At 42.5% G+C, this 18,281-nt stretch overlaps 1 protein-coding gene across 1 annotated transcript in view; it reads right to left on the reverse strand.

Moving 5' to 3' along the window:
- Positions 1 to 15,587, reverse strand: part of BICC1 (BicC family RNA binding protein 1) — a 111,983-nt gene extending 96,396 nt beyond the window's left edge. The window contains exon 1 of the mRNA XM_068399702.1: positions 15,243 to 15,587. Coding sequence (XP_068255803.1) covers positions 15,243 to 15,444 — 202 coding nt within the window. The 5' untranslated portion in view covers positions 15,445 to 15,587. The remainder of the gene's footprint in view (positions 1 to 15,242) is intronic.
- Positions 15,588 to 18,281: the final 2,694 nt, after the last annotated feature.

An 18,281-nucleotide genomic window follows, 5' to 3' on the forward strand; every position in this document is an offset into this window, starting at 1 on the left:
AGCACCAATCTCTAATGTATTCAGTGTGGATGCTCAGTCAGCTGCCAACCTCTACTTTGCAGTAATTAACTAGTTCCTGCCAGAAAGTCACAAAACAGTCTGTATTTGAGCAAACAAAGCTGGTAACACGCTCGTTTAGACCTGCGGTCCAGCTGGGGCAGTAACTGCCATTTACAGAAGAAAGTACTAGAGTCATTAGGGCACACTAAAAAAACCTGAATTAACAGTTACATAATAACTTGCCTAAAAAGGTGTCTTCCTCCTAAACAAGCCTCTTCATCTCTTCTTCTATCCTCAAAAACACTGGAATACCACTCCTTTAAATTCGATAAAATTTAATCATGAACTACTTAAAAAGATAAATTGCCTTGGTATTTCTGAACCAGAACTAAAGAGATACAGCCCAAGAGCAGAATGTCTGAGAAGACTACATCACTTGGAAATTACAAGAGATCACAATGAAATATTTTTCTATTTTATAATTAGAGGACTCTATAATGTTTTAACTTTTGCTGATGCTAAACTCCTTTGCAGGATATAAAATTACTTAGACATTGTTAAGAATGCGCTCTTATTCCTTTGATTATTAAAATGATGTAAGAAAGGATAAATTACAACATAATGCTAAATACTAAGGACTTCAAAATGTTTCAGAATAAGAAGCTTTGTCTATAAGTTTACAATTACCATCACACTACCAGGTGAAATTGATCTACCTTCAATACCAGTATGTTACAAAGTGAATACTCAACTGTACTCAAATCTATTATCTTAAAAACTCTGGCATCATCTAGAAGATTACAAAATTTATTTTACGGTTGTTGCTTTTCTCTTTAGAGTAGAATGATGCAAACCAATGCTGACTGACGCACAATCAGCAGCTCTCCATCATGATCCTCCAGTTCAAATCTTTAATATGGAAGTCAATATGCACTAAAGTATTTGAATTTGCTTTACCACTATGAAGAGAAAAGGCACTAGTCCCCGCTGTCTTACCACTGCCTCCATTCCACTAAAGCAGATCCCACCAACTGGAGCAACACTCTTCTGACATACGTACCAGATCTCCCTACTCAACACATCGCATGGAAAGAAGGCAAGCCTTGGGTAGGTAAGTAGAAAAGTATTTACACCAAAGCCTACACTAAAATATACGTGTTCACCAAAGCCCTACACCCTCTGAAAGGGCAGGGTAGGAGAGGAGGGAAGAAAGTTCAATGTTCATCTGGCCCCTGCAGGTTCCCAGCTCCCTGTGCCTGCCCTCAGCCCATTCTCGCTCGCACGAAGCGGCAACAGCCCCGAGTCTGCGTACCAGCTGCAACGATGCCAAAACGCGCTCCAGTTGATCTTGATTCATCACACTGCTGGAAGGAGGCAGAGCTGGTGAGTGGTTTCTCCTCTCATAAAACAGTACCAACAGAAAGAGAGCGCAAGAGAAGCCGAACAGAAGCGCCGAGAGCAGCTCCTCTTGGAACAGCACGTCTGGACGCCGTGTGATGCACAGGGAGACCATTCCTGTGCGCGCCCAAAGCTACTGGACTTTTATAATCCTCTTAGTCACGTCTCCGTTCGCCTCTTGGGTCCCAAGATTTCCCACTTTAAAAATCTTTCCTATGCGTCTGAAAAACTTGGCCTTTACATCCTTCTGCTAAAACTCCGGGCTGGCTAACCTGCACGGGCAGCTACGTAAATCTTTCCTTTCACTCAGCCACTCGCTTCTCCCACGTCTTACTCAGTCCAGCAGCACGCTCCCGCTAGACCCAAGCCACTACTTCGCTCTGCTCCTTTAACTTGTGCAACCTAGAAAGAAGGTAGTGGGGAAGGGGGACACCAAAAGCATCCTAAGTCAGCAGGGAGCCACAGCATGAAGCTGCCAGCATGTAACCCTTTAACACATTAAAATCAGTCTCAAACTCTCTGCTGGCTATTCCAGCCAGGGTGGAAGGCACTGCCAACACCAGCTCTTCAGTGATACAAGAGACCCACACAATTAAAAGATTCTTGTAAATATGCACTTGATATCCCATGAGGGGAAAAAAAAAAAGTATATTTAATACTTTACATTTTAGTTGGTTTGAATTATATTCTCAACTCAAAACACCACTAATAATACACAGCTCTACATATAAATACAGAAAATATACTTCCAACTAGATATACACTAATTTTAAAAACTTCATTCAGATACTTTGATCTGTAATCAAAGTTTGCGTCTTACAGGTGGTAAGTCACCTAAACTTACACTTAACATCCAACAGAATACTCCTCTAGCACTCACTTCTCCGAAACATTTACAAGAACACAGAATATAAAGTTTTGTAAATGTTTATATTTAAACAAAACTTTACAATAAGCCAACCCTACTTTTTTCACGGCTTAAATGATTCCTCATGTTTCAAACACTGGAATGACTTTATTTCTGCCAAATCTCTGAACAATCTGAAGATGTCACTGAAGGCCACTTAAAGTAAAAAACCTGACTGCTGCTAAGCAACCCAGAAAACATCCTTACATGTTCAATTGTTTAGTGCATTTAAAAAATCTCACACACACTGAAAATCCATGTATTCTGGACTGTAGTGACGGTAATGTCTTCCACACAGAGGGAGAAAAGAAAATTGTGCAGGCTATGTTCTTATTTCAAAAAGGAACTGCTTATAAAGGACTAAAGATTTGATCAAATTTATTCACTGTTTCTGCACATGGAATAGATTAGAAACAGATTCTCTCTTATCCGCTATTTTACACACACTCCAGCAATAAATTTACTCAGGAAAAACAGCACTTATGTTTGTTTTACTAAAAAAAAAATAAAAATGTACCAAGATTCTTTTCCACTATATAAAGCAATATTTTAAAAATGTATTCCATATCCAGACTCTTTAAATCAATGCTATTTTAACTGCTCTAACTGCATATAAACAAAGCCCATTTAATGTAATCCAATATTTTACTGTTCTGTAGCACTTCTCACCATGGATGCACTTACACATTCAGAAAAAGTGAGATCAAGTCTTATATTCTTTGAAGTAGATCACAATGAAACGAAGAATTTCCATATCACAGTAAGGATGACATGCATATGTACCCTTCATTTGAATTACACACAAATACATACACATATTTGTTATTTCAATATCTGTATTACACACACAGAGACATGATTTTAAACACAGATTTTTTTTTTCCATCACACAATTAACCTTACACTGCACTACAAAAGCCATGATGAGTGAAGTGTTCTGCACAGGAACTACCTTACAACATAGCTTCTGGTTTAATTACGCTGCAAACAGTTCACTGAATCCCAGTTTATATTCCCTCAAGCAATTTAATTATCTTACCATAAAGGTCATGGGGAATATCTTCAGAAGACATCCCTCTACTAAAGCTTGCTTTAACATAAAAATGCTTCACTGCATCACTTAATTGACCTAATATTTACCTTGGAATTACAGATTTCATATTTTACATTTCTCAAGGTGCTTAGTTTTAAGTTACTAATCTCCTATATTCAACTGCCATAAATTTATTGCAAGCATAGTCTGAACAGAACAGAGCCAATAAAAATAGATATAATCAAAGCCCTCCACTCAAAGTTATTGGCAATAGGGAAAAAGGCAAATTTGAAGGTTAGTTTAAACCACTAATCCAGAGTGGCAATACAGATTCCTAAAACCAGACTTTGCTTAAAATGTAAAAAAGTATCATCACCTGTAAGTAGAATTAAAAAATACTTTATACACAAAAAAGGAAATGGTGAAAATATATTTAAAACTTTGGAACATCTGGTAACCTCACCATGAAACTTTAGAATATCAATACAATTAAAAATTTTAAAACTTTACAGAGCAAGGTACTAACAGCGCAGGTAGATCATAAAACAGTTTGTGTATGCACATATTACATTAAGGAAAAAAATCACATATGTATATCATGTTCAAAAGGACTGAAATGGCACTTTTTAAAAAGGCTAAATCCTTAGTATTACCAATTTCTACCTCCAATTATCTATTAACATGGTTTCTTTCAGGCCAGATTTACTTGGCTTAATGCTGATTTTCAGATGCATTACACTATAAACCGTTTAGCTGAACTTCATCATAAAAATGTTGCAAGTTTTCCTCACAAGGAAATATAGCATAAATCCTTTCCAAGACTGAAGTTTAATCAGACGAAGCTCATGATCTGATCTCTTCCACAAGCAGCAGAATGACATTTTATGTTTGTTCTGCTAGTCATCTCATTGGTAGTACGGGCAATGAATCTAGCTTTTACAGATACTTCGTACCAAGTAAGTAAGAAATAAAACAGCCCATTTTTTTTATATCCACGTTCAAATTATATCCTTATTTCACTTGAATGATCTGGAATGAGGTTTCATTTTTTGTTTCCTTGGGACTCGTTTTTATATAATTTTTGCTTTCAGAAGCTCTGTAATATTCTAGCATCTAGCACAAAACCATCCTGTGGCATTGTAACTCTTACAGATAGAAGTTATCTTTGCAAGTTAAAAAGCTTTAGAGAAGGACTGAAAAACCTAAAAAAATGACCATCCTATAGCTTCTTCAATAAAATGTTGGGCAGGTCCACAGGAAAAAAAACAGAAGTCAGAAAAAAACCTTTCTGTGGGACAGGAGGAAACAAGTACCTATAAAAGCCACAGTATTACAAAGAAATTCTTCAGCATCTACATACTGCAAGCTGCACAATAACCATATAAGCACAAAGATTACCGCTTATTTTTCCTCAAAAACAATTCTTACAGACCTGATGCCTATCACATAGTTTTAGCAGAAAATGGAACCAAGATCCCGCAAAGCCTCCCAGGCCTGGCCTGCACAGAGGTTCAGCAAATGGAAAATGGATGGCTCATGCTTCATTTGCATCTACACATGTTCCCAACAGGCAAAAAGCCAAAAGAGGAGTGGGGAGTCACTATTTTCTTAAATTATTATTTGAGAGTAAGCTTCTCCATACAAGTTTATCAAGTTTTCTACATAAGGAGTATTTTTCACAAGGTTTATTGCAACCCTTACACACCAGGCAAGTACTGGAATTGGATGGGAACAGGGAATTCAAGGCCGCATTGCGGCTGGCACCACACTGACCAGCTTCCCACCTCTGGGAAAAGGCTCAACAGTCAAATCAGACTGGGGAAAGAAAAGCAATTTAATTGAGGCCTCGAGGCAGATCAACAGAGGATATTGCTCCTAGTCCAGTAACATTAATTGCAGATCATGTGTGTCCTGGCAAGTGACCTCCCAAGTGACCACAGTATGCTCTAGTAGTCCTTAGACTCTAATAAAATGGGTCAAAATCTGATCTTTAAAGTTCTAGGGGATATCGACCTGGGCAACTTGTTAAAAAAAACAAACAAACAAACAAACAAAAAACCAAACAAAACCCTAAGCATTAAAAAGAGTAGCTTTATTCCACAGAATTTATAAAACTGCTGATCTCAAGATGCCAAATTCAAAAGACACAGCTGCTGGCAGCTGGCCATTTGGGAGGTAGTCAGAATGACTGGAAATCTCATGTCTTTTAAATCAATGTCTGTTATTGTCTGTCTTTCTCGTCACATGTGATAAATTTATAAACATTTTTAAAAACCCTTCACCCTTGAAAGAAAAGAAACCTAAAGAACAAGTAATCTCCTGTTTGTTCTCACTCACATGTGCAAGGACGAGACTTCCAGGAAGGGTACATTGAGCAACAAGTTTTTCTGTGGTTTATACAACAGAATCCAAGCGACAGAGATAACACGACTGTGCTCCAATCTAAGCCACATTAGGAAGACCTGTTTTCACAACTTGCTAACAGGCCATCAGCAAGAACGTAAAGCTTAGCAGGACGCAAGGTAAAGCATAGCATGGAGTCCCTGAACTACACCACTGGAAGCAGCAAGGCCACTCCCGCCCGCAGTCAGCTCCCACAGCCTGGCCTCTGAACCCCCCGTTAGCTTATCCAGCTCCTGTCAGCAAACCCTGACGCCTCAGTTTAAGCTCAGGCAGTTCAGAAGCACACACAAGCTAACCAGAGGTCATTATATCCTTGCATGATGACGATTTTAAAAGTTGTCTGAAGGCAGCAGAGCAGCGGTGCTCAATGCATTGCCACAGGAGACCTTGTTCTCACTGCCGCTTATTTAAAGCCCTGGCTGTATCAACACCTGACAGAAACTATCCAAAATATTTCCTTCTTTGTCAATATATAAATATTTAAGGAAATAAGACATGATACAGCCTTGGCACAAGAGGTGACACAAGGGTCAAAATAAAAATAAGAAGAGGGTATACAGAGGCAGAGGTCAGCTGCCCCAACATTTTGATCTTCACTGTTCGTCGTGAAACAACAGTTCACAGGCAGAGGCCAGTGGTCAGCAACCGGCCCATGAAACTGCATATCACATCCCCAAAAAATTTGGAAACACTAAAATGGTAAACAATGGCTTGCAAGACGATGATTAGCCTATATTTAGGAGGCACCATAAATTATAAAGTGGTAAGTGTCTAAAGAACAGTAGTAACCACTCTAAACAAATAGAACAAGAATAAAAATTTTAAAAGTATTACTGATTTTCTACCTGTTCAAGAGAAACACAGCTTAAAAATGCAATGGCAATGTAAATAACTTTTGACTGCTCCATCGTTTTAATTTTCACTGACGTGACACTAAAAAGCATCAATAATCAGGCATAAGAAATCTGAAGTTCAAAAAAATCTAAAACCTACCAGGACTTAAAGGTGTACAGACTGTTTTTTCCCAGCAGATGTTTCTCACCACCCTGGGGAAGGCAAGTTGACCCCTATACTCAGTCACAATTTTATCAACCCTGGAGTACAGTTCAGGCTTCAAAGTGCCCTTTTTAATACTGGTACCTGATCAAGTATTTACCTAAAAATTCATATTTATAGTCTTATTCAATACATAACATTAATAAATATTATGATTTAATATTACAGTCCAATATTAGGTTTAGTAATTTAACCCAACAACTGAAAATGTAATATTAATGTTAAACTTTGTAGTTAAGAATCCTTTGATTCCTTTGCTCTCCAGAAGAGAGACATTAGTGATCTCACTTCAGCACTGAATACTGCAAAACTGACAAGTCTCCAGATTTTGTGGATTGTTTCCTTTTCAGAAAAAGGAGAAAAGTCATAAAATTAAATTTTGCATCTTGTCATTAGGCACCACTGAGAAGAGTCTGGCTCCATCTGCTTATATTCACTGACGTACAACCACAAAATTATGTGGGACTGAGGCTTGCAAACATGAAGCTTCTTCCAGTTGTTTGAAGAAGGCCTCGTCTGCTGTTTCTTCCTAAAATCAGATGGTCTGTAGCAAACACCAATAATACCACCCAGACTGGTCTACCCAATAATCCTGACCCATGCAATCTCAACTGGCTCATTGTCTGTCCCAAGGCAGAGCTCCATGCAACCCCACTGCTCTCTCACATAAAAGTGCAACACCTCCTCCCCAGCATCCCAGCCTGTCCATCCTAAAGAGCCTGTATCCACTCATTGAAGGACTCCAATCCCAATAGCTATCCCACCACACCTCTCCAACCTCAGAGAGATCACAGCCCTGCAACTGCATGGAGACCCCCAGTTCCACCTGTCTGATATCAACGCTGCCCCCACTAGCATCAGGCACTTCAGGGAGGTACCCACTCACATGGATTTCCCAGAAAAGGTACAACAGCTTCTCCTGTCACTGTCCTGCAGGCCCATGCCTATTGCATGCCTTCCCCATTTCTATGCCCTGACTTCTATTACCCTAGGGCTACACAGCCAGGATATTGGCTAGGACAGACCAATGTTGCTACATGCCCATCAACCTCTCTTCATGAAATCTGGTTTGCAGCAGAAAAATCAAACATTGTTATGCTACTAGGCAAGTGACTTATTTACCCATTCAAACACCTAGCATTATCCCTGCTCTGTACTTGTTTTCAACCCCCTATCCATCACACCCATATTTTCTTGCATAGACATCAAGAGTTTTTCTCCCCAGTATCCAAAACCCACACTTTTACATATAAATGAGAAAACTCAGTGAATACCCAGATTCCTTAGACTCTATTAGCTAGGGAGATAACAGCAGAAAGGATACAGCCCTGTGTTTTCTATGAGGATTACAGTAACTCCAATAGCTCCACACATACAGTGACCTGGCAGAGGGTCACTATCACTCATGAGCGTTCCCTCACAACATCAATAAGCCTTTAACAGCAAACAATTTTTTTTTAAATTATGTATTCCTATTCCAGTAAAGAGGATATCACTGTAGACATCTTTACATAAATCAGCTGTAAAAGTCACTGAAACATGAAGTTATATTGCCCCATGCAATACAGTCATACTGATCTGAACCAGAGACAAGAAAGACTAGTCACAAACAAGAACAGATACTGAACAAAAGTGGCAGATATGTTCAAGGAATGTTTTTAGTTGCTTAAGTCAAAATGATTTTTAAAACTACCACTGATTAACAGGTAGAATCTTAAAGAAGAAATCCTTAAATCAAGTACTCATTCCTTCAGCTACAAAAAGTACCCACAGTTAACAACCTATCTGAACTCCAACTCGCGTATAATCATATTAGTTTTTATGCTCAAAGTTTATGAAAGTCACTACTGAATCTTCATAGTAAGAAGACTGCAAAAAAATTACTGTAAAAAATATAAAGTTATTAGTTCTTCAACACAGAGGGTCTGAAACTAAAAAAAACTAGCATGTTTCATTGTTTTACAGGCATAAAGCCAAGAGCCTGAAATAAGTACTCAAAATAGGACATATTTTCCAATGGAGGTAAAGATTACAATATAACCAACAGGAATGTGCAAGCCAGCAATACTTAACTTAGCAGTTCATGCCAAACCATGATAGTCCGTTGTACTACTTAAAAAACACTGAAACTTGAGAAAGTGGTATTATTACAATTGTTAACAGTGGAATGCAAGAACATTTTTAAACTACAAGTCACACAAATTCATTTCATATATTTATATTTGTAGAAATAGACTATTCAGCACTTTAGGGATTTGAAAACCTGACAAAGAACTTGAATTTTTTTTTTTCTTCTACACGCAAGTTAAACACCAAATGTAAATGCTATTAGAAAGGTTCCAGTTACCCCAAAACTATGTCCTTGTCCAGGTTATGCTGATACATCGCAAAGAACAACAAAAAAAAGATAATAAAAACCACCACGAGAGATCTCACATTTTAGTAGAAAAAAAATTTCTTCCTCTAGGAAAAGAAACTGTGTTTAGGACCTACTAAAATAAAGAGTTTGAGAAGATATTTCAGTAAGAATCCAGTTAAACAGAAGACATGCTTCACATCTCTTAAAGATCCAACAGGGACATGGGGAACTTTAAACAGGAGTATAAATCAACAGCACTCTGAGTATTTTTAACTTCAGTTGCAAGCAAGGTACACTAATTATTTGAAGGATCACAGTACATTTAGTTTTATTATACAGATTTCTGCCACCATCAAACATACCAAAAATTATCCAGAATAGAAGCAATAATTCCTGCTTAGCCATTTAAACATAAAACCCCAACACAAATTTAACACGAAGGTTGCCATCCCCACACACAAACCATCACAGTCAGGACCACTCTAAGTTATGATTGCCTATTAAGCAGCTAACTTGCTCAAAATCTATTAATTCATGTCTTCAAGGTCTAGCCTTTAATAAAACCATTGTTTGTAGCAAAGTCTCAGCAGAGACCCAGGTTTCCGAGAACATCTCCATCTTATTTAGTATTTTCAAGTGTTTTTCCTCCCTCCCTCCCCAACTTTGCCTGTCACACTTATCAATTTGTCATTCTCTGTAGTTGCAACAAACTAGTAGAGAAGTCTAAGAGAAGTATTAAAAGTACACCTTCCCACATAGTTATGCATTAAGTAGGGAAAATATACTTGTTTAAATACAGTAAGTTTCACCTGATGGATCAGCAAACAAAATAAATTGGTTATCATCCAAGCATCAGAACCAGGTATTGCATAAGTACAGTCTTGGGACTGGGCAACGGCCTAAAGGGTGACCTTTAGGCAAAGGAATTAACAATTGATTTTCAGTAGATTTACAGTAAGTAAGTTTCACCTAGATTGAATTGTGCAAAAAAAGTTACCTACGTATTTATGTTACTTCCCTCTAAGAAAAGCACAACTTCTTTTGGTGAAAAATCACTAGTTGAGCATTTTTCTAACTCCTGTTGACAGGAAAAGAGCACCAAAACTGAGGGAGCAGGACAGGGGAGAGCTCGCCCAACTCTGTGATGGCAGGAGGGAGAGCTACGCAAAGGTACTCAAGCTGCTTCTGACTGTTCACGCTAAATTTGAACTAGAGCACTTTTACCCTTACTGCCTGAAAAATGATAAGTGATCCTTTATTAATTTTTGAAGTCAAGTCTACATTATGTAAATTAAGACTGACATGATTTCTATAAATTCTGACCTACTGCAGTTAACACGTGAAGGTGTCAGTGACAGTCAATACTAAGTCAGCACAGGGCACTGCTATTTCCAAGATTCCCATTTGGTATCAACACAACGTGCTCTGGAAGATGAGCTCAATGGCAAACAGGGTGCTTGCGGTGCTGAGTACTCTTCAGAGTTTCCTGAGCACGCAGGTCTGTGCTTTTCTTCGTGTGTTTCATTATCAATAGCTGAATTACCTCATGACAAATTCTGAATTACCTCATGAGAGAAAAACAAAATAAAACCCGAAACCACCCAGAAAAAAGTCTCTAGATCCCAAAATTAAAATTACCCAAAAGAGTCCCCAGACTGAAAGATGATGCATAAAAAAATCAAAACAGAACAGAGAAAAGTGAATTCTAACAGGCATACAGTTGTTGTTTAAAAGAAAGAGCCATATGTAATATGGCATCCACACCACTGCTAGGGTTAGACTCTTAAAAAAACAATTACGTAGGTTTGTTTTTTTTTTCCCCCCAAGTACTGTTGTGTGACGGTGCATTATAAAGTCACAAAGTACTTAAGCATGTGCTGTACATACATCCCATCAAAACTCCCAATATCTGTTCAAGAACATGATATAGAAAAAGGATTATATGAAACCCAAGACTGGCATAACACTTTGTAGCTAAGAATAAGACACACCACACAAGACAAAAAGGTCGGGGGGCGGGGGGGGGGGGGTTTGGGGGGTTTTTTTTTGGTTGGTTGGTTGGGTTTTTGGTGCATGGCCAACTTGTCTCAGTCTATTGATGGCTGCGACATCAGCCATTAGATACTTTCTGGACAGCTTCTCTAGGTTTAGTGTTTTGCATTTTTGTAATAATACTCAGCTGCTATGGTAACAGGCTCTCAAACATTCACTAAATCATTCCACAGTACTAAGTCACCTGAGTGTTCACTAGAATTTAGTGCAGAGCAGCTATAATTAATATGGCTACTATGAAATATCATCTTCTGTCACTGCTGAAAAGAATAGCTGATAAATTTTATTCAAATATGCTTCCTGGAAAAAATAAAAGTGTATTCTAAAGAGATCTGTTCACCAACAAGGTCTGATGAAGACATGAAGCATAAGATAGCTTACAGCCCACTGCAAAGACTGAGTTTTGTTTATGGAACATTATTTTGTGTGACTGTTTTATTACTTGCTTATAGATGACTGGAATAATTGACACAACAAGAAAATAATTATTTTTATCTTCAAGGTTTTTACCACGGCTTTTGAATTTTCTGGTATTCCAAACAGAAAAAGCAAAGCTCTTAGAGAAGCTCCCTCTACCTTTCATTTAACATATTTATCTTAAGGCTATTCAGAACCAAACTTTGAAATACCAAAAATACTAAAAAATTATTTCAAAGTGGGGAAAAAAAAATACCAGTAGCACTCTCAAATCTATCAGTATTTTCTGACACCTCAATTCAGATTTGGTTTCTGCTTCAGATACAACTGGTAGCAACCTAGCCACATCAACTCTTGTTTGAAAGAGAGCTACCCTGTGTCTTGCTACAGCACTTACTCCGGCTGTGGACACTGTATCAGACTGTAAGGTACCCCAGTCATACCCATACAGGCTCCTATGCCCAGGTAAGTCTCGCTGAAGTCCACTTTGTCCCCCAAGAAACTATCCACAAAATATCCAGTGCAGGAAAGATGAACAAAACGATGGCAGAAATGCATATAAAATTCAGTAACGCAACCACAGAATGTAACCGAAACACCAAGCTGAACACTGAGCTTCTTCGCATTCTTGCTACCCCTGATTGTTTTTTACATTTCAACATTAGTACAGTAAACAACAGATGTTAACTAGCAAAAAAATAAGGGATCCTTGAGCAAGAATGAGAACATTTCCTGACAGGTTTCTTCAACAGATGCTGTTTCAAACTTGGCTTTAAATACAACTGAACTAAAGATGATGTATTCTCACTTTCCCATAATATAAGAAAGCTACAGTGAACACTAGAAGAAATGGTAAGTTTTTAGATCATTTATAAAATAACTTTCACAAGTGTAAACATGCTCTCTAGCAGCTGGTAAAAGCAAAAGAGCCTTTAAGCATCTAATATGAACAAGAAGCTGTATTTACACCACCTTGAATTAAAAAAAAATATTGGAAAACTTTTGGAAATCAGAAATCTGGTCATCATCACTTAGACTACAGAGATGTTTCTCTTCCATGATGCAATTTCTGCATATTTTAAGAACTTCCAGTGAAGGATCTGGTATTAGAAACCATAGCAAACACAACCCTATAAACTGTCTAACAAAAGTTAGTTTCTGGAGACAGCACACTGCTTCCTTTCCGTTGTTGCTTTCTTACTAGGGGTAGTCAAAGCTTCCACTCCGAAAAGATGGCCACAAAAAAAAAAAGGGGCGATAAAATAAAAAAAAATAAAATCGACATTGGCTGGTAATCAGCAGTATAATTGACTCTGAATTTCTGGGTACCAGTTTCAGATCTGGCTTCATGATGCCCTTTGAGACACAGCCGGTGCTTGAGGTATTCTCCTCCAAGAAAAGGATAAGTAAAACCTGTCTTGCAGGAAGTCAAGAGATGAGACAAAAACTTGTGAAGTAGGGAGAGGAAACTGAGTGGAAGTGATAAAGTTTAACAAACAGTTCACAGTTTTGTGACAGAAAGAACCATTATGTTTGCCTTGTGCTTCCTAATAAGCAGTTTTTTTATTACCAATAAGCCAGAAAGTTCAGCTTTTCACACAAAATTACTTATTACTGAATCCAACATGTACTTTTTTTTCCCCACAAAAAGGGTAACTATCTGATGCAGAAACTCTTCAAACCGTCACCTGAAGCGTGTATTCTAGACCATAGAGCAACCCCTCACCAAAAAGCAGGCAGCATTCTGTTTGCATTTACTCACCGTACTCTATCAATCCTACACTTCTTACTACACTTTTATGAGACTAAGAAAAACAAATTTTAAAAGGAGCTATCAAAAAAATTTCACATTTTGACACTGGCTACTACTGGATGACACAACTTACACAGTATTTGGATTCTGCGTAGGAGCTTTGTTTATCCTCACATGCTTACTACCTCAGGCAGTAGAAGGAAGGACTGTGTGTGGCATGAGATAATGGAAATTTATTTTGCTATTGGAGGAAAATGTTAAGGCAACCTTCAGTCTTCTTACAGCACTTTGTAACTTTCGACCCTTTTTCCTACCACTTCATAAACAGAAATACTTTTTCTTTTCAATACCCACGTGGTTTTGGTTTTAAGACACTTTTGATGAGCACATCTTTATAAATAGTTGTTGCTGTTTATGAGACTTCTGTTTCTCTGAATTCCTTTCTCTTTACTGCATTACATAATGAGATTTTTCTACCAGCACTAAAGCATTAACTGATTAAAGATTAACCCACCCCCAGGAGAGAGAATCTCAATTAAAAAAATTCCAATCATTGTAGTCACCAAGTCAAACCGCAGCTCTTCAGTGGCCAACTCACCAGCTCCTGTTCCTCTGCTAGCTCCCACAGCCTCCCATCGCTGGAGGAGGCAGGTGCTCTGACAGGGGATGGTCAGCAAGTCAGTGCCTATGGTTTCCAGTAAGTGAATGAAATGCCTTCCATGTGACACGCCACATGAACAGTAGTGAAATATTTGTCAGGGGTTTATTTGTTTTGAAAATGTATGTAAACACTTGAGTTATAATGTTAAATGTAACATTAAACGTTTACAAAACAGTAGTCCCAGAGGAAAGAGTATGCTTCTCAAAACCACCATCATCTCTCCCTGTTGACGCAAACATGCCCTAAGAATTGACAACATAAGACCTGAAACTCACCTCCGTTCTCATGGGCTCTTCAGAGCAGACAGCAGGGAACACCCCAGGGGAATTACCCCACTCAGCAACATCCTCAGCTGGTTTAAATCTATTTATCTGCTGTTTAGTAACAAAACCCACAATTGCTGCCCTTACACTATTTTGTCAAAAACTGCCTACGTAACTTCCACTGAGAGTTAGATAATTCAAAATATGCAGTCTCAAAGGAAAACAAAAAATAAATAAAAAAGCAAGCTGAGCCAAAGGCAGAGGAAGTCCTGAGGCTGCGGCTGCCGCTGTCAGCCCTCCCGGAGCCGTCCCCGCTCCCCCGGCCGGGACGCCCGGCTTCAGCGGCTCCGTGCCCGCTACGCGGCGGCCTCGCTGTTCCTCGAAAGCCGAGAGCCTGAACCACCCTGCGGCAGCGGGGATGTGGTGTTTGCAAAGGGGGTTCTGAGAGACCTCGACCTTCAGAGCTGCCGCCTCGCAGCGCGCCGGCTGCCGCTGCAGGACGAGCCCCGGCGGGGCTGGGCACCGGCGCCACCCGCGACGCCGGGACCGGCCCAGCCCCAAGCGAGAGCTGACGACCCGGGGGTACCCCCGTCACCCACCGCCCAGGCCACGACGCTCGGCTCCGCTCCAGGGGTGGGGGGGGAACAAGGAGCCTCCTCCCCCTGCGCCGCGCAGCCCCGTCCGGGGTGGCCACGACGGCGCCCGGGAGCCCGGGACCGGCCCGCGGGGCTCCCGCCGCCTCAGGGCCGCGGTCCAGCGCCCGGCCGGCCAGCGGCTGCCCCTCTGCGGCGCCGAAGGGGCTGACAGGAGGATCCCCGGCCCGGCGGGGAAGGCAGAGCACGGCGGGCCGGGCCGGGCCGGGGACGCGGCCCCCTCCCCTCCCGGGCCGCCGCCGCCCCGCGCCCCCCCGGGGACCGCCGTCGCCTCTCCCCGCCCTCACCTTGGAGCATGGCCTCCAGTTTCTTCCTGTCCACCCGGAATCGCTCCTCGCCCCACTCGGGGCTGTGCAGGGGCCGCGGCGGGCCGGCCGAGTCCTCCTCGGAGCCGGGCACGGGCGAGTCGGTGCTGCGCTCGCTGTTGGAGCCCGGGTCGGAGAGCGGCTGCTGCAGGTACCCGCTCAGCGGGTCACACTGAGCCGCCATGGCGCTGCCGGGCGGACCCCGCCGCCGCTCCGAGCCCCACTCGGCCGCCTCCCCGCGGGACGCTATCTGCCCCCACAGCCGCCCCCCCGGCTCATCCCAGCCACCGCCGCCTGCCAGAGTCCCGGCCCCGGCGCCGCCGTCTGCGCCCGCCTCTGCCTCCAGCTCCCCGCCGAGTGCGCGCGGCCCCGGGCCGGCGGCGGCGTCCGCGGCTCGGCGGCGCCCCCAGCCCGCCCGCAGCCCGCACAGCATCTCCGCCTCCATTGGGCCGCCGCCGGCCCGCCGGGGAGGGGCCGGGGATATCCCCGGCCGCGGCTCGGGAGGAGGGGGCAGCGGCGCGGCGCGGCGCGGCGGGAGGAGAGAGGGGAGGGGAGGGGAAGCGAGGGGAGATGCCGCCCCCAAGGGCACCGCCTCCGCCTCAGGGCGGGCCGGCCCAGGCCGGGGTCCCTGTCAGCGGGGCTCCGAGGGCGCTGCCACCGCCGTGCCCGCCCCGGAGGGCGCCCCCGGCTCGGGGCAGGCCCCGCCGTGAGGTGAGCGGTGCCCGGGGCGGGGCGGGGGTGCCGAGCTGCCTGCGGCCCCCTCAGCCCTCCCGCCTCCGACGACTGACGGAGGGTCGGCAGCGATCGTGCGGTGCGGGGTGAAACACAGGACGGGCGGGGTGGCCGCCCGGGAAAACGGGCCCTAAATAACAGCCCTGCCCAAAACCGATCCCCCCGAACGTGCCTGTGTGTGCGGCAGGGACGAGTAAGGCAAAGTTCTGGCGGCACGTCCTGGAAACACCGCTCGCTTGGCGTGGCCGACACATCTCCTCGTGGCCATGAGGGCCTTGGCTTTCAGCTCGGCCCTTTTGCTGTGGGAAGCCTCCGAAGGGCGAAGCGCCTTGTGCTGCGCTGCGCTGCCAGGAACGGGGTTACGCGCCCCTCACCTTCCAGGCGTGACTGCGTTGATCCACACCCGGTATCTCAGTGCTATATTTTACCACGGCGCAGTTCGTATCATTTTACAGACAGCACGCACTGGTGTAGAGGAGGCATCAGCATGAGCAGTGACCCTGGTCCGGTTGCAGCAGTGCTGTTTCTCTGTTCCTGCCGCCAGACATGCTGCCCGGGAGGCCGATCGCTGCCCAAAGTTTGGCTGTCCAACTCGGGTAGGCGAGGGTGAGGCGTGCACACCCCTCTCTCCTTGGGTCTCTCCAGTGCCAGCCAGCTCGCTTCTCCTGAATCTGAGAAACCCTTTCTGACAAAAAAGTTACGCTGCACATCACGCATCCCAACAAAAGCTTTCTGTTTTGATGAATCCCTGTTTTCTGGTGAAAAAGCAGTCTGCTACAAGACGCTCTGGCAGCGCCGTGTCTGGAATTCCACCAGGTATCCCTCCCTGAGAGCATCACGCCTCACCTGCAGTACTGCGGACGCCTGTCATCTGAATTCTTCAGTACTGGAGCATCTGCATATTTATGACGGCCAAACCAGGTTGCTGTATGCATGCTGGAAAGGAGTACAAAAATTACAGCTGACACATGATGGTGAACTTGTAGTTAACATCAGCTTGAAGGACCACGTTAAAATTCGTCAGGAGCTGTGCTGATACTCCAGGTAGATGGAAACTGTGCTGTGTCCAGCCCGTGGTTTCATTTCTACTGAAAATTACGTGCACGGAGGGAGGCACTCTTAGTGGAATTGTAGAATTTAATTCTCTTGGTGGTCTCACAGCCTCTGTGGATGCTAAGCCAGTGGCTTGCAGTCAACAGACTGCTCACAAGATCCACTGATACTTCCCATGACCATGGGAAATAAAATGGCTAAAGTCAAAAACAATAGAACAAAATATGAATACAGGTCATGAAAACAGCACAATCTCTGTTTCTCTCAATAGTTTGCTTGTAGCGTGATAATACTTTGGGTGTGCAGGGCACCCTGAGGAAAGACTGAAAGTATTTTTCTTCCCACTTCAGAAGTTTACAGTTTTTTTGCAGATGGGAAAGTGAACATTGTCCGTATCTAAACAACCTGAAATTCAGCAAAATCTGCTGCCTCACCCCAAATCAGCACCAGCTGGAGTTATCTTGTCTTCTAGATGCCAGGACCAGTAAGTTACACAATCCGAATGTTCAGAAGTTATGAGTGTTGACAGAGCCAATTACAGTCCACAGCAGCTACAGGTGCTTGGCACCTCCGAGCAACAGTTATTTGGGTATTTTCCACTCATAAACTAGTGAGATTCACAGTCAGAGATTCTCAGTGTAGGAGGTCTCTTTCATTGTGTTTTATCAGTTCCTGCAATACAGCCACAGAAACCTTCTTTCTCGTCAATTAGCTATGGTTGAACCCAGCAGTATTTTTTTTTCAGCAGCCATGTAAACAATATAATAAATCAAAGATCTCTTAAAAAATAATGATGCACACAGTTTAGTTTTTATTCATTGAAAATAACCCTTTCATGGTGTGGGTTTAGACTAAAAATAAGAACTCTGATTTCCTATTTAAATCCATATAAATGGTCAAAAAATAAACACTTTTAGTGATTAGGAGTTATTATTGGTAGTATATATTCAGTAGAGTATCACTTCTGTTGCATAAATGGCATTTTATTTCTCCAGTATATTGCAGTGGGAGAATAAAATGTCTGTTACCCAGAAAACTTGAACTAGGTAGAAAACCACATTTTTAATGGCTAAAATAATATTAAATGTGGATACAATTGGGGAAAACGGGTAGAAGTTGGCAGATAAAAGATCAAATGGCTAGAAAGAACATCAGCTGAAGTTGACTTTGGCATATATAATTTATGTGGGCCATTTTTCTGTGGCCAGTAGCTTGATCAAAGAAAAGAATAACAGG

The sequence above is a fragment of the Nyctibius grandis genome, chromosome 4 (genome assembly GCF_013368605.1).
Source record: "Nyctibius grandis isolate bNycGra1 chromosome 4, bNycGra1.pri, whole genome shotgun sequence".
Classification (NCBI taxonomy): Eukaryota; Metazoa; Chordata; class Aves; order Nyctibiiformes; family Nyctibiidae; genus Nyctibius; species Nyctibius grandis.